Source organism: Peromyscus maniculatus, chromosome 20 (assembly GCF_049852395.1).
Source record: "Peromyscus maniculatus bairdii isolate BWxNUB_F1_BW_parent chromosome 20, HU_Pman_BW_mat_3.1, whole genome shotgun sequence".
NCBI lineage: Eukaryota > Metazoa > Chordata > Mammalia > Rodentia > Cricetidae > Peromyscus > Peromyscus maniculatus.
The window spans coordinates 20,351,427-20,378,882 of NC_134871.1; the positions used below are offsets into that span (position 1 = coordinate 20,351,427).

Consider the following 27,456-nt stretch of genomic DNA (forward strand, 5'->3'; position numbering starts at 1 on the left):
GAGAGAAGAGCACAGCAGCTCCACCCACTGTGTACCTCTATGTTCTGGTGGTGTTCACTTCAGAAAAGTGAAGGGAAATTTAACGTTGCCATTATCAGTGTTTTTACCATTATTATATCAGTGGTAGTAACCACTGTTTCTGTAGTATTACCACACTCTACTCTGCTTTGTGTGTGATCTACGTGCCAACATCAGAAATACTTATGACTTCTTCAGAATAGAGACTAATTTTAACAAACACCCTGGAAGTCAAACTACCTCTATAGATGGACTCTTCTTTAAACCACAATATAAAACAACAAAACCAGAGATAAGCTGTGAATGAATCTTTTAAATTAAATTCATTTTTGAAAGTTCTAACACTCTAAAATGTGCCTAAATCAATGTTTTAAAAATAAAATTTTGTATTTAACAATTTAGAAGAAGCAGCCTAGTCCTTAGGGAAAAGATGTAGAGAGGATCTGTCATTTTCAAAAATGCTGACTCAAATGGAGATCGAACCAAAGTTCTATGTCACACATATCACCATCACAGCAAAAATCTATAGTTTAACCACAGTATATTTTCCCAGGTAGAGAATTTATATTACTAATTTAGTCAACACTGACACACATTCCACAAGGAAGATAATCGCCAGCCTTTCCCTTCTTCTTGTTTCTGAAAATGTGTGTGGAAACGCTTCTCTAACCACACAGCAGCCCCTTCACCCACATCTTCCTGAAGTGGAAAGCGAAGGGCACAGGAGTTGAACAAGGGAGGGATGGGAATGTGTTCCTTGCATAACCACACACATGAGGGCAGGAAGTGGTGTGTTCAACAAGAGAAACATTTTCTTATTAGATAAATGACTTTCTTCTTCTCTCACCCTAAAAAGAAAAATGAGTTTCCCCAATGGGTTTCTACTCACCACATTTTCCTGTATTTTTTCATCCTCTTATGCCATCATAAATTTTAGCTGATATTTCTTTACATTCTTGTTTGGGGCACTTAATGGGGATATTTTTCACCTTTACACACAAGAAGGGATCAAGTATTGAGTATTTAGGAACAATTGATTTTGAAAATTAATGGCCCATTTAGTTATTCTAAGCAAAACCCAGCAAACTGTTTTGTTGTTTTTAGCCAAGCGCCAATCAAAATGGCTTTTTGGTAAGCATTTACCTATATGTTTTAAATGGTTCTTTGCATACATTTAGCAAAAACACTTCTTCACTGTCATATGAGCTTTCCAGGGTGTGTACTTATTCTGTGTTGACATTGCAGCTTGTGATAGCAGTGCTTAAATGTAACTTTGCAAAACCATTAACACAGGCAATAGCCTCATGTAAAATGATGAATCATTAAACACTTTAATTTTTACATTACAGCAACCTATCTGACACAAATACTTTGCTTTCTTGAAACATAATCTAGCAGTTTTAAAGTTTAAAATATTTGTATCAACATAACTCATTCCACAAGTATTAGACCCCCTACCACTTATAAAAGGCTAACTATTATTAAATTATGTTTGATTCAAGCCAGTATTTTATATCCCTTTCACACTTTTCAGATTCATTTAATAGCAGTTACTCATGGTGGTTATTTGATGTTTTTATTATGTAGGAACATTGTGAATTAAACTGACTGGAAACATATTCATTAAACAAGGACTACTATTACAAACATTCTTAATTAAATGAAACCTATTATGAAAATACCATGTATTTGTTAGAAAATGCTAGATCATTAATGTTTAATACAGCACATAGTTTTTTAGCCAAGAGCTATCAAATGGGTCATTTTGTATTTTGATTTCATTAATGATAACTTAAAAATGGGTGAAGCTCTGTGAATAAAATAAGGCTCTTCTCATTGAAGAACTCATTATTAGTTTGGGTTACAATGGAATAATGACTGGCACTGTCAGAGTACTTTTTGAAGAAAGAATTTAAGCATCAAATGTAATGTAGATATTTACAGTACTAAATATAGGCAGTAGTGTTCTGTGGGTTTAGACTGAAGAGTTCCTAGAAATTTTCTTAAAAGCCAAAGCCAAATATTTCAAGACAGCTAGACTTTGAAAATACGAAACTGTAGTCAGGCATTGGTGGTGAATGCCTTTAATCTCAGCACACAGGATGCAGAGGCAGGCAGAGCTCTGAGTTCTTAGCCAGCCTGGTCTATAGAGTGAATTCCAGGATAGTCAGGACTACACAGTGAAACCTTGTCTTAAATTTTTTTTAAAAAAAGAAAGAAAATGTATCTGCACTTTGTGTCTTATTTAGTACCCTGAAGCTAAATCATGATACAGATGACACAAAATGAGTATAATTAATATTATTTAGAAATTAAGTTTAGAAATAAGCTTAGAAATCCATCACCTCCAATTCTAGAAATCAGATAAATCCTATAAATTCAAATAGAGCAATTCTCAACATGGTCCCAAGAGTGCAATAACAGCGCAAGTGTTAGCCAGTTAACTTCTAGTTGCATTTGAGGCAACTCTACCGGAGGAAAGGGTTGTCTAGTCCTGTAAATCTGCCCAACAGCCCATGGTTGTGGAGTTCACAACCCTCATGGGTGAACCTACTACCACTACGATGCAAAATGGACATGGTGTCACACTTCCCTCTAAATGCATTTCTCTAACTCATAGTTTTGTGCATCTGTCAGACACTATCAGGGAAGTTTCTTTGTATAGTGGCTGGTGATTAATGTAGAAACTCGTAACTGGTCAAAGTGTAGAAAACATGTTTGTGGACTCTTCAGCTGAAATCTATAATCAACCCCTTTCACCAAGGCTCAGGAACCATTGCAAAAGAGACAGATTTTAAGTGGCGGAGGTCAGGGAAGGCTGGAGCAACACAGGTCATCTGGGCTTGGCCAAACCACTGTACGCATGAGCTCATGGCAGCTTTGATTGCCTGCACAAGACCTTCATGAGATCAAGCCAGACAAGATTCTAGCATGGGAGAAGCAGGGATTCACAAGCTTATACATGGAACCAAGGAGCTAGTGATAGCTGATGACTTCTGAAGGAAGGAGAGGTAGTTTTCATTAAGGGTGTGGAGGTCACCTATGCTCACTGGGTGGCCCCACATGGAACAGTATATAGGCATAAAGTATTAGTCTGTGTGAGTCATTTGAAAAAGGAGGACATAAAGTTGGGAGGGGTGGGGTTAAGGTAATAACCAAAATGCACTATATGAATGTAGGAAGCTCTCAAAGAATTAATAAAAATGTATTTTTATATATTTTCACATTATTTTGGAACTCACTCCAAAGACCAGAGTAGGCTGGGCTTGAACTCACAGAGTTCCTCCTGCCTCTGCCTCCTGAGAGCTGGAATTAAAGGTGTGCACCGTTACCTCTAGGCACAGAAGGTATTTTCATTTGACTTTTTTTATGTTGTTGCTGCTTTTTGATATTTTTACATTTTTAAACCCTGGGATTTGAAATATAACTCAATGGTAAAGCATGTACCTAACATGAAATTTCCAACAGTGCAATAAATAAATAAACTTTTCTCTGAAATGTAGATAGGAATGTTTTATAAATTTGACAGGAAACACTGCCATAAATTGTTAACAATAGGAAGCATCACATGATTATGTAATTCGTCCATCAAGATGAAGTTTTTGAGGCTATAGAAAATCCAAAATAAATAAATTGATGTAAGATTAATATGTAATTGAAAATTGATCCACAGCTTTTTCCTTTTCTTTTCATCTTACCAGTTGCTTAGTAGGTGGTATGTTTTATTTTTCAGTCTGTGCAACACAGATTATGTGAAGCCAGCAAAGACCTGCTGTTTGTAGTCCATACGGTGGTAATGATCCTGATATTTTTAGTTCTTATATTATAATATCTCTCTTTTATTTTGCAGTCTTGCTAAAGGGAGGAAAAAGGGAAGAAGAGAAACCATTTCGAGACTGTGCAGATGTATATCAAGCTGGTTTTAATAAGAGTGGAATCTACACTATTTATTTTAATAATATGCCAGAACCCAAAAAGGTAAAATCAGAAGTGCTTGTTTATGCAGTATAATTACAAATAAATTTTTAAGTTTATTAAACACAATACATGTTGATGCACACCTATGCATGTATACACACATGCACATGTACACACACACATACACACACACACCTCAGCTGCTCTTTTCTGTTCTCTGAGAGGCTGTGTTTCTCTGGTCCACAGGGGATGAAAACCCTGTTTTGCAGATGTCCTCTAACCCTTGTTAATGATCTGATCTTTAATTACACAAATTTTATTTTCTCCCATTTCTTGGATATCATAGTGCTAAAAAATGTTGGCTTCCACAAATTACATGCTGCTGCCATATTTACCTTTTGTGCATGGGGGAAACATTAAAAATAATCTTCTAAAGTCCCAAGATGTCAGGGAGCACACGCCTTACAATGTAAGAGCGGGCAAATCCAGCTATTTGCAGAATTACTGATCCTGTTGAAGTGGGAGAAACATACACTATCTGAACACACAATAGTGAAAGGATGTGCCCCTCTTACTTACTCAAGTGTAAGTTGGAAGAACAGACTCATCTTTATGTTGATCAGTGTCCAAGGTAAATGTGGAAGCAATGAATCAACATCTTGCTATCCTTTCTCTTTTAGAGACCTCTCCATATTTGTTCATTAAATCATCCTTTTATGCCTTCGCTCAGTACAGTTAATTAGATGCCATTCATTTGCCAGTCACTGTCTAAGAACACAAATATAAAACAATCAGTCCTGTGTGTAATAGAGAAGACAGGCATTTACCAAAAGACAGGGTAATCAAGTACTATAGAAGTGTAGTGCTAGCGATGTCTCTAGGAAGGAGGTTATGTTGGGACCTTTAGACCAGGCAGCCAAAGACAGTGGGATCAGAGGCAAGAAAGCTACTTGCTCTTTAACATGGAAGGACTTGTCTGGATTTACAAGGTCCCAAGACAGAAGCCTGTTCTTCTGAGATAAAACACTTTCCATGGCCCTTTCCCACACCTGTGTATGCATCATCATTTTCTTGAATCCTGTGAGAATGCTCATGAAAGGCTTTCCTGAATTGCCCCCATAAGTGTCGCTTGACATTTCTATTACTAAGTTCTACATGGTAGAACTGTGGCTTTTTTTTCTGATTTCCTGGGGCCAAGCATGTTTTCTGCACATAGTTAAGTCCTTAATAAATGAACACTAGAATAAAAAAAAATAAAGAAAAGGAAACACTGATAATGAAAGCATCAGAACATCTACCTAGCATCCACTAAGCCTAGTGGTTTTTTTTTTTCTGATTTTGTGCATTTTGGTAAGCAAGGAAAGAGAATCTTGGAGACCAGTGTGCCAGATATCACACAATTACCAAGGTCAGGTGTCTGGCCAAGAATCCAGGCCCAGTCAAAGGCTGGATTTCTTTCTGCCCCTGTGTCTGGATCCTGATTTGAATAAGGGCTGCTGGGTGAAGTTGTCTTACTATTTTTCTCTTTTCTTGAAACAACATTTTCTTCTTTTAAAGAAGCCTTCAGTTTTGCTCCACAAATGTGAGTGGGGAAGGCGGGAAAGGAAGCACAGGAAGGGGTGAAGGGGACATGCTCAGTCCTCTGCTCTTCCACCTCAGCCACTCACAAAGGCACTGTGACGTCATCGGCTTTTCCTGTGGGGTTTGGGCGTGTTAGCCTTTGGATCAAGGAACCTATGGCTTAAAATAAAATAAAACAAAGAAACACACAAAACTATGAATATACGAGGATGAGGCGATCAGAATAGAACTCTATATGATGCACTGACTTTTCCTTTTCAACAGCTCAAGGAGTTGTGAGCTTCTAGGATTTCAGAAAGGCAGCTTGCCCAAATTATGCATGTGATAACTATTGAACATTGGCTTTGAAAACAAACATCTGTTTCCAGACTTATCAGAGTTCGAAGAAGATAATTATTTACATGGGTCATAATTGGAGTTTCACCGACCAAAATTTTTTAATATGAACTTATTGTCCCATGAAGAAGACACATGTGTGACCTGAGTGAGCAAGTTATTAAAATCTACTTCCCTCTCCCTATCTTATATAGCCTCACTTTCTTTCCTTTTGATCCAAATCATTGACATTCTCCTAACAATAATAAAAGGCATTGAGAAAATGTATTTCTAGGCCCTGCCAATCAGACTAGGGTATCATCAACAAAACAGTTGATACTACCCTGAATATGCCTAACCAAAGCCCATTTTTTTTTTCTTTTTGTAATGTTCTCACAAGTTCATCAGAAGTTAAGGAAAGTCAGGTCTATAAAAGCTAACAGCATTAAAATTGAGTTAAGTGTGTATGATATGGGTTTCTCTGTGTAGCTTTGCGCCTGTCCTGGATCTCGCTCTGTAGACCAGGCTGCCTCTGCCTCCTGAGTGCTGGGATTAAAGGCATGCGCCACCACTTCCCGGCTCCATATTTTTACTTAACATACATATTTTTCATACACGATATTTTGATCATGGTTCCCTCCTTCACTTTGTCAGATCCTCCCCATGGCCCTACCTATGCAACTCAATGCCTTCTGCCCTTCTTTCTTTAGAAAACAAGAAAGCAAACCCTAATGACAATTAAAAACAAAGAGAAAACACAAGATACACACGGTATGCATGCAAATGCTCATACACACACATACACACACACACACACACACACACACACACACACACACACACAACCAAAACATAAAAGCAAAAATCAAAAGCCATAACACACAAAAGGACCAGTACTACAAAAAATACCCAGACATAGTGATGTGGGACAAAACATCTATAAAAATGCCACAGCAGGTCTTTTGGGTTGGCATTCTGCTTTTGGGAATAGGGCCTGTCCTTAAGCGTGGTTAATCTACCCTGTGAAGTTGCATTGCAGAATTTTTCCTTTGCTAGTAAATGCCAATTAGAGACAACATCTTTGTTAGGGATGGGAGCATCTGTCCATATCACCCTCTCAGCGAGAGGATTTGAACCTTTGCAGGTCCTGTGCATGCTGCCAGTCTATTTTGACTGGCATTGCTCTATGTCAAAAAAAGAAATGTTCGCTAAAGTTTGAAATGTGTTGTTTTTCAAATGCCATGTGGAAGGCAAAAGTGTTAGCTTAGGATGATTTAATTTGTCAAGCAAATAGAAAATGAGAATTCTATCTTTTCTATCTTTCCTTGTTTCATAGTGTCCATGGTCTGCGGTTGTTTCCCTCTGCATTCCCTTCAAGGCATAGTAGAAGGAAACAAGAGTTTCTCTTTCCATTTCACAAGTGTTTAAAGCCAAATGCCCTGTAGTCAGTTTGCTTCATCCAAAAACAAACCATTAAATCAGAAGTCTTATTCTAAAATATTAAAAATTGTTTCTGAACTCATAACTCCTATAATTCTTGAAAAGGGACTGTAACAAATGTGTTAAGCCTTTTCCATTTAAGGTTATGGAAAAATAATTAACATCCAGAAGGTTAATCATTCCAATTTGTATAAAGCATAGGAGCGTAAAAAGTATGCGAATCAAATTCCCCCTTTTTGTCTGAGTTTAAATCTCCGTATTAAGTTAAAAGGTGTTTAATGCTTGAAAGCTCTGACCTTGCCTGGGGAAGAAGCCAGTTCAGCCTTTTCTTGGACAGAGCTAAGCCACAGCCATCGAATCAATGGATGCAACAGACACAGTAAATGGAGCAGGGCCCCATCCACAGGAAGGGCATGCCAGATAACACAGACCACACAAGACCAGCAAGTGAACTCTTCGGGTCTCTCATGTTCAAATCCTTCTGTAACTGATCATTTATTCCAGGGCTGTCCTTAATATTTTAGGAATAGGCTTTTTCTTTTTCTTCTGACTGTAGATAAAAATTGAGTTTTCTTTAATTTTTTTTCAATATTGAATCCAAATTCTTAAATAGATATAAAATATAAATTAACATGATCAATCTCCATGATGCCAGTATTAATAAACAGAAGCCAGGAATCATATTCATAAGGCAAACTTGTTGAACACTTGCATATTTTTGTTTTGAATATCCTGTACTATTTTATAATAAATTATAAATGTAAATCATGTTCAATGTCACATATAACAATACTTTAATGCACAAATATTATGCTAAATACTTAGAATAAGTAATGCATAGTATAAACCTGCATATATTATTATAAAGTACATCTGATATCTAAGAGCAGTGGTTAGTTCTTATGTCAAACACTGCTGAAGTACTCTATGTATACTTAATCTTACACACACACACACACACACACACACACACACACACACACACACGGAAAGAATGAAGGAAAAAGAAAAAAATGAGAGAAAGCAGACTTGAAACTTGAATCTATCCCTCAAGTCAGCTGTGCTCTATTGTCCTCACATCCCTGCAGTGGCATCAGCTATCACTGTCACTCTTGTGTGTCCACAGGAATCAGACCCATTTAAATCCCTTAACTTATTTCTCTGCTTCTCAACCTGGTGACTCCTCCCTCAGTCTTTCTCCGGGTCTTCCCCTAAAACGCATTCTCAGCACTTAATATATCAAGTTGTTGGATGCCTCCTTTTAAAAGGAAAGCTGTGTTTGGGGAAAAAACTGTGAGTGATGTAAAACAAGTGCATACAATTACATTAACAAGTTAACTATCTTTAAAAACTCACAGCACAGTTTTCTCTATATTTTGTAAATTTATCAGTGTGGTGAGTCTTTTTCTGAGTATGTAGGTAGGCTTTATAGCTTTGGATACCAACTTGTGTTAGAGGCAAAAGTCCATTAGGAGACAAATGAGAGAGAGGGGGCAGGGAGGGAGAGAGAGAGGGGGGGTAAGAAAGAGAAGAATGGGGAGATATATTGATAGATAGATAGATAGATAGATGATAGATAGATAGATAGATAGATAGATAGATAGATAGATAGATAGATAGATAGATAGATTCATTCTTTGGATTATTCAGTTAATGCACTGCAAAATTTAATTAAGAAACCAGTGTCATTAGTTTCTCCCAGCAGAATATTCCTTGATAGTTCACTAGCATTACTTGCAAACGTTAGCTGCCCCAGGTGCTTCTTTGAAATTTCCACCTGTGCTCTGTTTAAACTCTTTTATCTGATTTTAGTCTCATGAAGACTCTGAAATCTCTTTGGCCAAGGTCACTAATGTTCCCTTCATTTCAAGTTTGTACATATTTTAAAATATTCACTTAACTTCACCTCTCTCAAATAGTTGATTAATTTATTTTCCTTCCCAACCCCATATATTCTTGAGATTTCTTTAATCACATTTTCTTATCTTATGACTACAATGAATATTCATTTAATATCTACAGTCAGTTACCCACTGCTTAAGAGACAACAACAAATAAAACCAAACATGGACCCACTTACAAGTTACTGATGTATATTATCTATACCAGTTGTTTACTAAAACCTACTCTTGGACCGCCCGTCCCATCTATAAACACCTTTTCTTTCTTTCTTTCTTTTTTTTTTCTTTTCAAGACAGGGTTTCTCTGTGTAGCTTTGTGCCTTTCCTGGAACTCACTTGGTAGCCCAGGCTGGTCTCGAACTCACAAAGATCCGCCTGCCTCTGCCTCCCAAGTGCTGGGATTTAAGGCGTGCGCCACCACCACCCGGCTCTTTATTTATTTAAATAATAGATTGATCTTTAATGATATCAGCTTTTGCTTTTAGTTATATTACTACCAATAATTTTGACTTAGGCATACCGAGGGCTCAAACCCTCAATCTAATTAAAATTCAGCTCAAATCCTAGATTCATTATAGTTGCTAAGTATAATCATTGGTAGACTACTTAAATATTTTAAACCCCAGTGTTGCATTTGTAAAGTGAATATAATAATTGTACTTTCATGTGATGTTCTGGGATTAAGTTAGAAAATGCATATTAAGTTTTCAAATGACCTGACAGATCATTTTTAGTGACTCTTCCCTATCTTCCCATTTTCTTGTTCATATACCCTTGGTCTGCCTCCAATAGATTATCTCATCTCTAATTACTATCTGATACTCCTTCTATTGTGTGGCCATGTAACATGCAACACAAAGTGTCCAAAATAACAATCATTTCTTTTTCTCACTTGTTAGCTCTTTGTATTAAGTCTCTAGATAATGTTATTACTGCTGTCATTCTAAAGTCACTAAAGTTGGAAAATTATGGACTCTACTACCTTCTTACCCCTATGAGAACAGTCAGTATTGAAATGTCAAGGTATTTTGAGGACACAATCCATGTTATATTCTTCATAATTTCCTCAATCATAATATAGACTCAATGCCCAAGAATGCTTATTGAGTGAAAAAATAAGTGGATGAATATATTAGAATTAAGGGGGATAACTGAATATTTTATAATTAAAGGCAGACTTGTTAGGAGTCATGTTAAGGACACAAAGCAGATGGAGAAATGCAGAAGATTAGCATAAGAGTAATCTTGGGAAGAGAAAGGGAATTTAAAATTCATGAATTTCAAGATGAGTCAATTACTAGGGATAATAAGGACATAAGGGTAAGTGTGAAACTGGAGGTAGAACCCTCAGGGGACCAGTTGTCCTAATTCATATGCATGCACAGGCATGTGTGTCTTAGTTCCTTTCACTCAGAAGAAGTACATGAAACATTTCTGCTGTGAATGACAGTTCTGGTCATTGTATTCATACCCTTCAGCCATTTGTGCTCTAACATGGTGCCTCAGGGAAAACAGCCTGCCTATAGTGTCTGCTCACTGCTGTTGCCTCATTTTCACACCTTTAGCCAACCTTCAATATGCTTTATTATTGAATTGATGGTGGAATGGTATTCCCCATGGTCCAGCTCTTGAAAAATCAAACTGCCATATTCACATGCCATGAGTCACAGGGACTGCTGTCCAAAGACAACACAATTACAGAAGTATGGAGAAAATGAATCAATTTTAAAATAAATGCTATTGTATATAGAATAATTTGAAGTAAGCATTGAATCTTCAAATAACCATTCTATATAGGAAAGAAAAGCTTGCCACTGTCAGAAGGCATACATAAGATACATTGTTCATTACTAAAATTTACACAACCTATTCTCTATTCACACAATTTTGTCTCTAGTATAAAATTCATCAAACAAGAGTAATTATTACAGTATATATAATATAGTATGCAAGCACATGAGAGTTTGGCAATAAAATATAAAAATGTGAATCTTTTGTTCTTAATTACATTGACTTTACAATAATAGATTAAAGAATACTAAGCCTTATATTTTGGCCACAAAATAGTATTTCACATTGGGAACTTCAGAATTTTTTTTAAATGTAAACTTCCACAAGTGCCTATTTCAATCTGAAATTTAAAAAAAATGGGGGAGTCCTAGGGGTTGGTCCCAAGGCCTTGCACATATAAGACAAGCATGCTACCACTGAGCTACATCCCAGCATCTAAAACTGTATTGTGGTCTGAAACTAACCTATTAGTTTTCTGCTAGCCAATACATTTTTAGAAATAATTAAACATTCCTGAGGGAGGTTATCAGGTATAGCATAAATGTAAATTGTGGGAGAATTAAACAATAATATGTCTAAAATATAGGTTTTTTTTCCCTCTTCTTACTGGCTAGACCTGTCCATTCCATTTATATTTTGAAATGTGTCAGACATACATTTTCTTAAGATGTATGTAGTTTCCACTTTCCATTCTTTTCCTGTTTTTTTGTTCAGGTATTTTGCAATATGGATGTGAATGGGGGAGGTTGGACTGTAATCCAACACCGTGAAGATGGAAGTCTGGATTTCCAAAGGGGCTGGAAAGAATATAAAATGGTAAGATGGAAGAATTTACAGTGCTTTTTGATGTTTTATCATAAGGTTATCTTCACCCATGATATATGATAAACTCTGACCTTCTAGATGCCTTTGAGTTATTTAAAAATAACAATTCTTACATTAAAGACATTATTTTCATTAGACACAAAATGCTCATAAATCATGTTCAGTAAATTGTTTCCCTGTGTGTAATAGAAATAAAACAGCATCATTATAATTACTTGGTGATCTGTTATGCACTGTCTGCATTTGTTCCTAGTGGGAGGAACTAGAACTCCAACCCAGGCTGGGTACATGAGTAGGACAGGAAGCTGTGTAGTGTCCCAAGTCATGGAGAAAGATGGATAGAGAGGTGGCCTCTCTCACATTGTTTCAAGTTGTTGTTGACCTCTGAATAGGAGTGGCTCCATAAACCACCATGTGACTAGCCTGGGCTTCTCTTGGTGCAAGGACTCAGGATTGCCAGGTTTCCCATGTCAAAGTCAGCATTTCCCAAGTTCAGAGTGAACTTTTAGAGCTATTCTAAGGGAAGACATTTTCATGTATGAAGTTCTTCTTATTATTTTACATTACATTTTCTGCACAATTCTTGGTTTGACTTTCTAACAACTTTTCTCTCCAAAAGTGAAAACTAGAAGGTGATCAGAATGTCCTGTTAGCCAAAGTTCTGTCTTGACATCTTAGCAAACAATGCAAAAACTGTGGTTGGTTGATCGCAACCTACCCATTAAGTCCATGGTTAACAAGACTAAGTGAAGTGTTAAAGGAAATAGATGGAGCTCTCCTGTGCTGTCACTGTACCTATGGCATTTGGATGAGAAATTCAATGAGCATTCTGAATGCAAGTGAGTAGTATAAAGATACACAAATTTGAAATCTTGACTTTTTAAAAACTCATAATGTAAGTTAGAAAAATAGGCCAAAGCCAACAAAATAGGATTCTACAACGATAACTGTATGATTTTTATCAAGGAAAAAACCAACCAAACAAATAATGAGGGCGAGTAGAAGGTAAAGGTGGCAACTTGAATGAACAGTGGAGATGTTTCATCACGAGCTCAATCTGTGTGGTCTGTTGTGAGCAAGCAAGAGTTAATGCACTCAGAGCACATCAGTTATAAGCTGTTAAGTCACAAACATGCACAGTTCAGCAGGGCCTGCCACAGCCTGGTTACATCAGGAGTATGTGCACAGAGTGCTTTGTATCCTGGAGGTTTTCAACAGAATTGGCTAGCCCAGAGTTCACAAGCAGCATGTTAGAATTCAGGAAAAGAATGTCTAGAGCAAGTGGCTACAATGGAGAATAAAACTAGATACACAGATTCAAATCATTCTGACTTACACTGTCACTTTAATTAATAACAGAAAATGAATGTGAAATTGCCATCATGCAGTTTTCAAAAATGATAAATTATTACCTGTGAATATGTTTCCTTCACACACTGGTAATGTTATGATATACTGACTTGTTAGGTATGAAACTGATTAATGCTTTTTGAGTATTTACCAATGAATCCATTCTTAGAGAACTGATTATTCCTTAAAGGGACAAGACTGAAATTATTCATTAGCCATTGACATTTATTCCTCCTCTTACTTTTAAATAAGAAAAGCTTTCATATTTTATTCAAACTCCAAAAATGTATCACCTCAATGACAATTATTCATGGTCAGAAAGTAAAATTAGTTCCAAATTTTTTAAACATTTTGGCAAAAATGAGTATGAAGATTTTCTAAGTTAAAAGAATCCATTGTATGTTAAAACTTGTTAACATTCACCAAAGCACAGAGTCACAGTGTTATAGCTCTCTTAAAGCCTTTCTTTCACCTAGAAACAAAATAGCATGATTCTGTGAAGGAAGGTGTGTCTATGTGGGTCTTTATGAACCTCACCTACTGCTCCCTGCATGCATGAAATTTGCCTCAAGCTTCCTCGGCTGATGGGGAACATGCTCGGGGAAAGTTAAAGTTGTATGCATGCAGCTCTTTCTGTCTGGTTTTACTAGTCTCCACTCTTGGGACATTGGATGTAGCCGTGACCTTTGATCCCTCCCTTGTGGATTGCTGTCCCTCTGTCCTTTGTGTCCTACTGATTGGCATCTGTGGGCTGCCTCTTTCCTATTAAGCTTTCCAGAGTTTTGTGTTAACGTCATCAACCCAAGAAATTACAGAATATCTCTTTATTTTTAAGCCCTTCCCAATATGAAGGTGTCATAAGACTTGATTCTCAGCATTGGCTTTAGGCTTGAGGAAGACTTTTGAACTCTTGTTGTCTCTTAAGTCTTCCTGAAGAGGAAATCCAGCAAATCTGGGTTACAGACTTGTAAAGACATTTACTGCTGAGAGGGAAGTCTGTGGTAGTTCTTCTAATGGGGCATTTAGGGACTATGGGGACACCACACTCACCAAAAATCCTTCTGCATATAGCCAATGAACCAGAGAGTCCCAACAACTTCTCTAAGTGGCAGCTTTATGACAGGCAGTCACTAATTCCCTGGGGAAAAACTTGGTTTGTTTTGAAGACAATTATCCCTATAAACAGAGCTTCCTACCGAAACAAACATTTCCTTGAGAGCACCTAGGTACTTTCTTGGAGTTCTTGTTTCTATAAAGAACTTAAAAGCATCTTTTAAACATGCCTATATTGAAAAAAATACATAAGAAATTAAAATTCTTTAGATCAAAATTTCTTCCCATCTTTCTTGGGCTTAGTGTCTCAGCCATGAAAGGATACACTTCTAACATGAGCTCTAACTGTGAAGTAAAAAAAGAAAAAAGAAAGAAAGAAAAGAAAACCAGCCTTGTCTGCTTTTTTAATAATTTGTATGAAAGAAAGATGAAGCCCATAGGATACAGATTGTGTCTGGTTTCAATTTTGATTCTTCTATAAAAAGTCAACACTTCCTGTGAGCATTATCAGACAAAAAAAATAAAGTATCAGAGACAATTATTTTATTAACTTGGAAAAGGACAAGCTGAAATTGAGCATTTCTTCAGGTTTTGGCAAAATTAATGAATATTGGTCCTTTCCTCTCCCTGTATTTTAAAAGTATAATGTGACTCTTGAGGCCATCTTGAAGTCAGCATTGTTTTCTTTTAAATTCCAGTGTTCCCCCTTTTATTAAACTACTGGAAGACAAAATTAATCAGCAGTGAACCTGATTCCTGGCAGTGAAGTTCTTTGTGCAATTATGACTGACATAAGTGAATATACTCGTTTGTTTCTGTCATAGAATCCTTGCATTTTATTCACTACAGAAGAATCTTGTCCTTTACTGCCGCCTTCACATCAGAACAGAAGTCTGTGTATGATTTTCATTTTTCATGTTTTATATATGGCATTTAAAATAAAGCATTGACCTGTGATAAGCTAGTATACTCAAAAATATCTAAAAATGGTTTTGAGCTATGCACTACTTACTATATTTTATGCACAAATTTGATTTTTTTTCTGTTAGTCCCATAATCAAAAGTTGCCTTCTAGCATGGAGACCATGGCAAACATGCGCCTTCATGTCTCCTTTATTCAGATAATTTTATCTGATTAATGTATTGTTCTTAATTTGTACATAGTTCTTTAGTGTCGTATTTATATGAATTTCCACCTCCAGTGAGTGGAACCATATGAATATCCTGATGTTTAGGCTCACCCCAGACATTTTGAACATATGCATGGGAAGAGTATTTAATCTCTACTCATAAGTAACACCCCTGTTCTGTCTGATACTCAATTCCAAGTAAAGGAACCATCAGAATTATCAATTAGTTATGAATGTGGGTATATAGTTAAAATTTTCTCTCCTAGATCTTAAAGCACATGAAATATATAGGCAGAAAAGATGGGGAGAAATTGGACCAAGTGGGAATAGAAGGAGAGAGGTATTCTCCCATTAAGATGTGTTGACTCAAAAAGACAACTCTGACTTCAAAGGGGATAAAACATAGTTTATTTGACTTGAGATCCATGGCTTGGGAACACAGACTTAGACTACCCCAAATTCCGTGTTCCACCATGGAAGCAATTTCATGAAGTTTTTATAATAACAGAAAAAAGAAATTCATAAATCAAGACATAGTACAAACAGTGGCAACATCAGAGAGTGGGGAGAGTCTGCTGTGGCCTAAGATGTTGTCTTAGCGTTCCTTTGCCCTTGGATGGGTGGAAACTAGTGCTTTGTTAAGTTAATGTATTCTAAGATGTTTTTACCTATTAGTCACAGGACATTAGGTGACACAGAAATGGGCAAGGAATGGCTCTTTGGAGGGCTAAAGATGGCTCAAGATAAAGTGTAATTAGGCTCTGGACCTCCAACATTGCAAACTTTCCACCATCACTAAAGGTCTAATCAGTTAATCAGCCTTGCTGAAGGTTCAGCCTCAGGATTTAGCTTCCTTCTGGGAACTTTTGTTCACAGGAGAGCAGGAAAGACTGAGGAGGGGGTGGCTATTGTCTTTCTGTGCCATTTGTGCCACACTGAAACTCCGTTTGTGAAAACACTTGGCTTCAAGTTTTCATTTCTTAATTTAGATCTTGGGTTAAAATACCAACATTTGTTCCTCAAGGCAGTGCTCAGCTAATAATAACACATTCACGTCTAAAAGCTTGTTCAATAATGCTATTGATACACTCATTAATTTTCAGCCGAGACAATATTCTGGGATACTTAGATGGTACAGCATAGGAGGATGCCTGTTCCTTTGAAAGACCTTGCCATCTTATAGAAGAAAGCAAAAAGCAAACTGCAACTGTGTAACGTGACAGAACTTCTCAATAGGTTTTCTTAAGCGCTTTTCATGTAGGAACACTCAGATGTCTTGGCTAATTTTCATTCTTATAACACTGTGCATGGAGATATTTTTTAATCGTCTCTTCTGCAGATGAGGAAACTGAGTCATTTAAGGGAAGCTGAGAGCTTCCACTGAAAATGTGTGGTAAAGGGAGGCTTCAACTGTGGCAGAGATAAGGGGAGAGTTTACCTAATCCACGTCAACCCTTTGTTCCTCACATCAGATATATGGATGTGCCTGACAAACTATCCAACGGTTTCCTCATGTGGGAACCCATTTCCATTTCCCCTTTTTGGCATGTCCGTCATCTTCCTGATGATGAAACAGTTGTTTCTGCTCCTCTGCACTTGGCCATTAGACAGTTCCCTCCCTCCACTATCTCTCAAACACCATATTGCTTCATTGTAGTAAAACAGTTTTACTCACATAGGCAGTTTGGGGGGTGAGATGCATGAATTTAAAATTTGGTTTCTAGTGGCGAATTTCAGTGTCTTTCTTTTCAGTTGCTTCCCTCTGAAAGAAAAAAAAAAAGGCAACTGTTCAGCAAGCTATTCTGTTTTGTTTTGTTTTTTTTCTGGTGCTCCTCCAGACCTGCGTGCTGAGAATGAGCGAGTACAGACTTTCGTAGGAATAGCTCTCTTGTTGGTCCATTTTTGAGGCTCACCCGGGATCAATGCTCTTTCTCCCAGGGAAGCTGGAGAGTTTTATCCACACAACACTTTCAGCAGCATGGAAATATGTGACCTAAGACTTAACACTTCATCATTCCCAGCCGCTGTACTCACATTTACTATGATTGCTGAATCCTTGTTTCAATGCTGCATGGCATAGGGACCTGTCGAGTGGCTAGAGGGACAGCTCTGGCTGCTCTGAGCTTAAAAACTGCGAGGGAAATCCCAGTGGTCCTCCTTGTCTTTCAAGCAATTGGTGCAGTTTAAGAGTGCTAACTCAGAGTTTCAGCCCCCTGCAACTTTCTATTCTGTGCACGCGTTCTAGCGGGAAATCTTTGGACTTCTTAGCATGTAGCACCTGCTCCTGTGAGATGCTGTAAAATCTCTAGCACATCCTAAAGACTGCTGATAATTTCTGCTACTGTGGCACTTTCACCAAGTGTGGCCTGAGTGTCTTAGGAGGAGGGAAGTAAACTATGAGGGCTGGGATTAAAACCCCAGAACCCACATAAAAATCTATAGGTTGTGGCAAACACTTGTAGTCCCAGCACTGGGAGACTGAAACAGGAGGATTCAGGGGTTTAGAAGCCAGCCTTTCCATCCAGTGATGTGAGCGCTGATGCAGTAAGAGATCCTGCCTCCAGGGGTAAGGTGGGAAGTGGGAAGGTAGACACAGTGAAAGAAGACATCAAATGGCAAACTCTGGCTTCCATAGGCACTTGTGTGTGTATGTGTGAAGACTTACACACACACACACACACACACACACACACACACACACACACACACATGCATGGAGTCACTGGAGTACTAACTTTAATGAATCCTGTATTTCCCTCTGAATTATGCAAATAGTCTTTAGAGGATTACATATTCAATGTCATCCAGATGAATATTGTGCAATTAGTCAAAAATTAGTTAAATCAGAGAATAACTTTGAAAATGTCCACACACATATTCATTTTCAATATAAAGCTACAAGTGTGTGTGTGTGTGTGTGTGTGTGTGTGTGTGTGTATGTGTGTGTGTGTGTGTGCAGCAAACTCTGGGCACTCTAGGTGTTTGCTCTAACCACTGCGCTGAAGCACCACACAGTGCGATCTGTTGGTATTGCAATAGCAGACCTGACAGAAAGGGATTTGATATCAAACACTCCTCGCTGTTGGGAAGCAGTTCTACTGGCAGAGGCAATGGAACAAACTTAGAGAATTATTGATAAAAACTGAGCATCAGCATATTCTAAAAAAGAAATAGGGAACATTGACTCCTTTCTTAGGTTGATTAATGGAGGAAAAGTTAAGGAAATGTCTGTTATACTTTAAAATTGATATAAAGTTGGAATAGAAATAAACATTTTCCATATTGTACTACCTGTGTTGAGACAATCAGTGCTGCTATAATTATTATAATACTCCTTCACACTTCAAAGCACAGATTAACCCTTCATTAATAATTGCCTCAATTAACTGTGGTTCATTTCTTCATAAAACATCCAAGTATATGTCCTGTGATTACAGGACCTGGTCTTTTAGTGTTAGTGTGTGTAAGCACAGTTAAGGAGTCTGTCCAGATGCAGATTGTGTGGAATGTTCTGAGATACGCAGTCTGAAAGCTGACACTGTTATTTTTACCAGCTCTCGGTTGTATGGCTCAGACTCAACAGAATGATCTCTGAATATTGGTGCAAAGTGCTCTAACATTTGTCCTTCTGCGTTTTGTCCCTTCCTTCTTCCTTTCAATGTCTGTGAAATTAAATTTATTGCATGCCACTTCTTCATTAGTGTTGGAAAATTCACAAATATAGCACAGCTTCTATTGCTTCTATTGCTCGGAGCTCAAAACAGATTCAATAAGACAGATGTGTCCATAAGGAATTAAAGTGATCATCAGGTATTGCCAAGGGAGTGCTTTCTGAGCAACTGTGAAATGCCCCAAATCTATATCAGCAATTTCTCAGGTTCTTTCTTTGTCAATATCTTCAATGATAGCCTTGGGAGAACACTTTGTCTCTCTCTCTCTCTCTCTCTCTCTCTCTCTCTCTCTCTCTCTCTCTCTCTCTCTCTCTCTCTCTCAATCTTCCTCCCTCCTTCCCTCTTCCTCTCCCCTCCCCGCCCCCCCCCCCCCCCGCCACCTCTCACACACACATACACAAAAGAAAAAAATGAAATTTTGACATTGCTGATTTAGGTGACTCCAAAGAAAACCATAAGGTCACAGTGAGACTTGGATACAATGAATCCAACTCAGTTACTCACTGGCCCCTATTACTCATCATTCTGCCTCCAAATCCAAATCTTTGCCAATGAAGAATCTAAGTGATAACACCCATTGGTTTCTAGACTTGACTATTAAAATTAACTGTGAGGTCACTAGAAGAACTGAATCATCTGTAAAATTATAGTATAATTGGGCTCCTGAATAATGATAACAGCAAATACAATACTGGTAAATAAAGGGAAGTATCCTGATACTAGTCATTGGAAAATGTTCAAATTATGTTTAAAATGTCAATTCAGTTTTTTTTTTTTAAAAAAAAACTTTGTCTAAAAGAAGTTTGAATAGAGAATTATATTTTGGTTAAGCCTAACTAGACTGATTTAACCCAAGAATGTCATAATAAACAGGTTTCTATGATAAGAATTAGATGTCAACTCCAGCTGAAGAGTACTAGAATAAGTTAGTAATTGAAACAAAGTATGGAAAGGCCAACAAAGCTACCTTTAAAAGATAATTTGTGTTGCTATTTAGAAAATAGATTTGAACAGGACAAAGTTACCTCTGGAGTAACAAGTGAGTGTCTCTCTTCTTTCCCAGGGCTTTGGGAATCCCTCTGGTGAATATTGGCTGGGGAATGAGTTTATTTTTGCCATAACCAGTCAGAGGCAATACATGCTGAGGATCGAGCTGATGGACTGGGAAGGGAACCGAGCCTACTCACAGTATGACAGATTCCACATAGGAAACGAAAAGCAGAACTACAGGTAAGCTACATTCAAGAACTGCAACCAGTTCCTACCACCAAGGAGCTTTAATTCAAAAGCAAGAAATAACATAGATTGTGCCCGACAATGAAAATTCAACTTTTTTGTCTAGGCCTATGGTGATGAGATACAGAAAACCCTGTAAGGGCTTCTCACAGGCTCCAATGTTAGCCTTAAAAAAAAATTAGTGAATTCATTTTATATACAGACCCCAGTTTACCCTTTCTACGGCCCCTCTGCCACTCCCCTCCCCCCTCCCCGACTCCGCTCTCCAATCCACTCCTCTATTCCGAAAAGAGCAGGCCTCCCATGGGTATCAACGAAACATGGCATATCAAGTTGCAATAATACAAAGCACTTTGCTTTGTATTAAGGCTGTGCAAGGCAACCCAATATGAGGAGTAGGGTCCAGAAAGCCAGCAGAGGAGTCAGACAGAACCCCTGCTCACACTGTTAGAAGTTTCACAAGATCAAGCTGTACAACCGTAACATATATGCAGAGGGCCTAGGTCAGTGCAGGCTCCCTGGTTGTTGGTTCAGTCTCCATGAGCTCCTATGAGCCCAGGTTCATTGATTCTGTGGGTTTTCTTGTGATGTCCTTGACTTCTCTGGCTCCTAAAAATCCTTACTCCCTCTTTTCATCAGGATTCCCTGAGTTGAGCCTAATGTTTGGCTGTGGGTCTCGCATCTGTTTCCAACAGATGCTGGGCGAAGCCTCTCTGATGACAATTGGGCTAGGCACCAATCTATGAGTATAGCAGAATATTGTTATGTATCATTACATTGACTTTTTATCCAGCTGTGTTTGGTTCTATCTTAGGTCTCTGGGCCATTCAGCATCTGGGTCCTGGCACTCCAGGCAGTGTGTGTATGGGGTGGAGGACTCCCTCTCATGGCATGGGTCCCATAGATTGAGACGTTGGTGTTAGCTCAGTCCTAGGGGATACTGAATTAAGTGAGGCATATGTGGCTGTGCTGTAATTGCTATGAAGGTTTAGTGGCTTCATATATCTAAGAATGATACCAGAAACTATGTGACTCAAGGCCTTCTAATAATCTACTCTTCCTAACAAAAGATCTGAAGGTTTTATTTCCTTTACTTTCATTAAATTTTAATTTTTCAAATTACTTCCAATGTAACTAGAGGGAATTTTCTATTTCTGAGTGAATTGCATCAAAGGAGACAAGGCATTGTCAGCAGGACTTTTTAAATAACAAACTGCAAAAAAAAAATCTGAATGATAAAGGCCATACATATAATAGAATGCAGAAATCGACTATATTATTGATTTCAATGGTTCTGATTTTTTTTTCAATGAGCAACTCATAGCTTAGGAAAAATGAAATATATGGCTATTGAGCTATTGTAGATTTATTTCACAAACATTAACTGTGTTACTATCATGTTCTAAGATTATGATTAGGCACTGGCCATTCTCAGTCAGTTTCAGAGACCTCATAGTCAGACTCTGTGACTAACAGCTTCTAAAAACCTGGTTAACATTCCTCAAGACCAGGAGACTACTGTAGTTGGTGTCATCCATGACCTAGCCATACAATACTCATCACATAACAAATCCTTAATCGATGTGCTATGATTTCATAACAGGTAAAGAAGAATTGCAATGACTCTGATTCTCAATATTCCCTGTCTGTCTTGCAAACATAATAGTAAACATCAAACTAGTCACATATGGCTGCCTATAACTTGTTTTTTTTTTTTTTTTTTTTTTTTTTTTTTTTTTTGGTTTTTCGAGACAGGGTTCCTCTGTGTAGCTTTGCGCCTCTCCTGGGACTCACTTGGTAGTCCAGGCTGGCCTCGAACTCACAGAGATCCACCTGGCTCTGCCTCCCGAGTGCTGGGATTAAAGGCGTGCGCCACCACCGCCCGGCCTGCCTATAACTTGTATTGCTACCAAACAAAGCCTTGTGGTTTTTCCATCCAGTGTGGCTGGCTGTGTCCTCGGAGATCAACTCTTTCTGATTCTTGTTTGTCTTTTTAAGTCATAACAATCTTTGGGAACTAAAATCTGACTTTTCTTTTAATGGCAGGATATTACATGTACGATTACATGTAGAGCCTTGGAAATATAATAATCATTTTCTTAACAAATGCGGATGATGTCACATAAGAGAGGATGAGGGGTAGATCTAAGAAGTACAAGTCTCAGAGTGGGAACAAGGGTATGCTTTATGGCAGCTCCAGAAACCGAAGAAGAGACATTTATAAAATGTAATGGAGTGTAAGAAGAAATGTTTCTGAGGAGGTCAATATTTTGAGAGTTTTGTAACAAGAAAAACCACTGTAAAACATCAGGGGTACTCTTATGTAAATGTTTGGACCTGAAACTTGAAACTATATGAAACTTGGCTAATGTCAGCCAGCTTGACAATAGAGCTAGCAAGCAATTAGTCTAGTCTTTTTCTAGGCTTCTGAAGAATTTGCCCTGGTTCCTTTCCAAAATGCCGCTCAGTTTGCTATAGGCGGTTGTGGTAGAGGGGCTTGTGCGTGCGTGTGTGTGTGTGTGTGTGTGTGTGTGTGTGTATGTGTGTGTGTGTGTGTGTGTGTTTGTACATGCACGTGCCGTTGGGTGGTCTTTGGTGGATAATGACAGGGCAAGCTCGGGGTAGCTGGCACCCTCAAGGCTCCTGGAGTCAAGCATTCATTACTCTTGTCTGTGCAGGAGCACTGGCTTTGTCTTGGAGCTCACCACCACTACCTTTATTAAACACTCCGTGAACTTGTGGTATCTATGATTCCCATGTCCACGTGTCTTTCACACATATGATGCAGAGCTATGGTAAAATAGTAAGTCTTCCTAGCTTTGGAATGGTGTACACTACAGGATTTTCTTTCATGAAAGACGTTTGAAACTTGAGAATCAGAATCACAAAGCTAGGGCTGTGATTTAATTTAGCACTTTTGGTTTTAAAGGAAAGAAAGCAGAGGCTAAAAGGCACACTATTTTTCTCGAGGAGAGAGAGGCATTTTTTACTATTCTCTTTTTCATGGTGGGTTCTCTGATAGTATTGCCGTAACAGAGTGGGTGGTTCTGACTTTATCTCTCACCATAACTTAACAAAAGGTACATCTGCTATAATTTCCTCTCACAAAATTGAGTGTAGGATTCTTGTTTTCATCAAATAGGAAATTATGATGCATTAAAATCAAAAGCCTGATTTGGAGGATGGTTAAAGTAAGTATGCCATAGAAAGTATTACTATTGCTTCTTTGCCAAAAAAAAGACTATTAGTTTGAATGTAAAAATGTTTCCCATAGGCTCTTGTGTTGGAGTAATTGGTCCCAGGTTGGTGGCTACGGGTTAGAGGGTGCTGTAGCTTTAAGGAGGCCTTACTGGATGAAGCGGGTGCCTCAACAAAGGGCCTCGAGGCTTTGTAGCATGGCTCCACTTACTGTCTGCTCTCTGCTCTGGATTGTAGATATTACATGACCAGCCACCTCCAATGACTGCTGCCATGCCTTCTCCTTCGTGATAGACTGTAACACTTCATTTTATATATACAAATGCTTTGTCAACATGTATGTCTGTACACCCCATGCATGCTTGGCATCCGGGGAGGCCAGAAAGGGGAATCAGATCCACAGGAACTGGAGCTACAGTTGGTTCTTAGCACCATGTGCTTGCTGGGATTTGAACCCAGGTCCTCTGAAACAGCAGCCAGTGCCAGCCCCTGTACTATTTAATGAGAGGCCAGAATAAACCCTCCTTTCCTTGAGTGGTTTTTATCAGGTGTCTTATCACATCAACGAGAAAAGTAACATATAATCAGAAAAAAGCAAATTCCTTGAGGCTTCTCTCCCTATTCGTGTTTTGAATTAAATTCACGGGGTTTTTTTTCTTTTATTTTTCCTTCTTTTATAGATGCTGTTAAGTGAAATAGTACTTTTACTTCCTCCTTCCCTTTCTGCCCTCCAGCCTCTCCCAGTGACTTTCATTTGAACCCCTCCACTCTCAAGTTGATAGCCTTTTACTTTTAATATGCTTGTTACACATATACACTCACTCACACCCACAAATGTGTATTCACATGTGTGTGTGTGTGTGTGTGTGTGTGTGTGTGTGTGTGTATGTGTGTGTGTATAAAACCTCTTGAGTCTGTTTTTGTTGTTTGTGTGGAAAAGATTTCAAAGCCGACTTTGCCCTGAATAACAAATAAAGGAGCTCATCCCTAGAAAAGACTAGTTCTCTTCCCAGCAGTGAATAGTTGCATGTAGTTCTTAGAAATTTTATTCTGAAGATGCTTTCAGCTATAGTCACAGACCTTATTTTAAAAAATGAAAACTCATGCTTACGTTCTGAGACATACACTGATTAAAAGCAAGTGTTGCAAATGGATAGATTAGCTTAGAGATGTGCACTTAACACACATATTTCCCTTTTATCCTCCAAGGGAACTTCAAATGATTTTCTCAGATGAAAATAAAATCCACAGAACCCAAGAGAACATGAGTCAGAAAAGAAATAATAATGTAGAAGTGTCATGATAAACATATCATGTGGAATAACACGCAATCAATATGAAATTATTAAACACCTCCCGGGGTGGGGCGGGTATTATCCGTATCCTCGTCATCTAACGCCTGCGCTATTGTACAGCCTTCCTGCCCTAGCCTTCTTACTCTCAAATATTTCTTTCCCACTATATCTGGAATGATTTTTCAATAGACAGCCAGGCTTGGTGTTTATCCTCTTTCATAGATTTGAACAATATTTTAGTATCTGCAAGTGAAGTCTTAATGGTCGTCTTAACGCTTTTTGTCACTGCTAACAAAAATCCAGCTGATACCGCCAGGCTTTTTCAACCCAGTGCCTTCCTCATGGCGATGACATTTGATAAATTTTCTAAAACTTTTGTGTCTTGCTGGTGTTATATCCATATCATGCACACACCAATCTAACTTTATTACATGGATATGTTTTCTACAACTCAGATTCTGTCTTAACCGAGGATATCTTCCCTGAAGCCTCCCCTAACAAATGCTGGGGTGTGCCAGCCCCATTCTTCCCTTGAGAATCTGGGTCACTCTTCCTATCTCCTGGGAATGGTGGTGGCAGACTGCTTCCAGCTGATGCTCCCTCTCGAAGTATTGCTGTCTCCAAGAGAAGTCATATCACCCAAAGTCAATCTTTCAGTAGGCAAATTATGACTGGTCAACACAGGAGTGTAAAAATACTCCGGTCCCCATTCAAAGACGAGGTGTACAGTCTCCTTGCTGTGCTTTGGTTTTAGGATGATCTCTTTGGCCACAATGTCCTGATCCCTTCACTATGCCATAAAAAGCAGAAGCAATGCCCTCTAAGGCACCCATACTGGTTTTCCAGAGAAACAAGGTACCCTCATTCTCAAGCCTATTTGGATTCTGTGCTTCTATTGACTCATGAATGGCTCTCTAGCATCTGTATCCTATCACATCATTAAATATTAACTAATTCTAGCTAGCATTCTTTTCCTCTATATGCTACTCTTATTTTTGCTCTCTATGTGTGTGGGAATAATTTCCATAAAATTCAAGTTATATTTGTTCACAAAATTACCAAGAGTTGATAGATCACGTACGTGCATGTACACTTATTATGTATCACACAGGTTTTGTTTTCACAGAAGAAAACCAGGTCATAGCACTTTGCACAGTCACAAGAACTAATATGACTACAAGGAAGGATTTGAAATTTGCTCTTATAACTGCCCACTATGTATATGGCCATTTCACAATAAAGGACAGTTCATTAGCTAGTCTTTTAAATTAAATTAAATAAAAACACCTAGTCTATGACAATATGTTTCTTCTAATCTTGTTTTTTTAGCACACATTGCCTCTTCTCTTTTAATCCCAATTTTCTTTCCCCTTCCTTTTATCCTTCCTTCCTTCTTTTCTTCTCTTTTATTCTTTCTGTGCTTTGAGATAGTATCTCACTCTGCCAGATAGACTTGCCTTGGAATTTACTTTGTAGCCTTATTTACAGTGGCCTTAAACTAATGATAATGCTCCTGCCTTGGTCTCCTAAGGACTGGACTACAGGTGGGAACTCACACGCTGGTGTGAGTCTCAACTTTCCAGCCCCATAAATTAAAGTGTTGGTGAAGCTTCTTGAAAAATTAAAAAAATTATTTTTTTTAATTTCTAAAAAATTATTTCTAAAATATTTAATTTCTAAAAAAATTATTTTTCTATTGACACTTTTAAGAAGATTTATTTTAACAGTTTGAAATTTTGTCTGAATGTGTGTATGTGCACTCTGTGAGTGTCTGGTGCCTGCAGAGGTCATAAGAGTGTAGCAGACACGCTGGAACTGGAATTACGGATGGTTGTGAGCCACCATGTGGATGCTGGGCACCAAACCCAGCTTATCTGCAAGAGCAGCAAGTGCTTTTACCTGCTGAGCCATCTCTCGAGCTGTGGCTCTAATTTTGTGTGTACATTTCTATTTTATGGGTTTTGAATTACTTAATAAACAATTGGATTTTTATGTCCCTAATAAATATTTAAGAGTTTCTGTCAGTTTAGGGATTAAAGTGGCCTTTTACTTCTCATAAAATTTTGCTATCTCAATACAAAGTTAAAAAAAACAAATATACAATCATCAACACTATAATAAATTCTACTTTCAAAATAACAGATTAATTGTGGAGTTGAAAAGATGCTGTGCTCAGTGGATTGAAAAGAAAACAATTCTTTAATGAGAATCAGAGCTGTGTAGGCTCTAAAGAAATCTGGGTTCATTGTCTGTAAAACCAACATGAATATGCTAGTCATGGTTATTCAGGAAAACAGAGCAGTGATGCTTGCTATGGAAATTACATTGAAATAAATGCTTACCATGTGGCTTGGTGAACAAGCCAGGACAATATGATTTGACCATGTTCACCTCCTCTCCCCCAACTCTTCTTAGATTCACCCGCCTTCCTTATGCAACCAACTTTGTGTCCTTTTCCTTTTCTTTTTAACCCTTCGAGATCAATTTGTGTGGCCCAAATATTCTTGAGTGTATCATCTTCTGCTGAAGAATAGTATACTCATCAGTGATGACAGTCTTAGAGAAAATTGTCTCTTCCTATCTTAGCAGCTAAAAATCATCAAAAGCTCCACAGATAGAAGTGGGATTGTGCACCACAATTCCCTGTCCATGATGGAATTGGGTTCAACTTTGGTTTGTACAAGTTTTGTACATGGTGTCCTAACCATTGTGAGTTCATGTGAACAGCTGTCCT

The 27,456-nt window shown here is 38.1% G+C and overlaps 1 protein-coding gene across 4 annotated transcripts in view; it reads left to right on the forward strand.

Annotated features, from left to right (window-relative positions):
* Angpt1 (angiopoietin 1) overlaps positions 1–27,456 on the forward strand; it is a 256,084-nt gene that overhangs the window by 197,856 nt on the left and 30,772 nt on the right. For all 4 annotated transcript variants that reach the window (XM_006978712.4, XM_006978713.4, XM_076555800.1 and 1 more), the window contains 3 exons: positions 3,869–3,996; positions 11,679–11,780; positions 20,057–20,223. In XM_006978712.4, the coding sequence (XP_006978774.2) occupies positions 3,869–3,996; positions 11,679–11,780; positions 20,057–20,223 (397 nt within the window). The remainder of the gene's footprint in view (positions 1–3,868; positions 3,997–11,678; positions 11,781–20,056; positions 20,224–27,456) is intronic.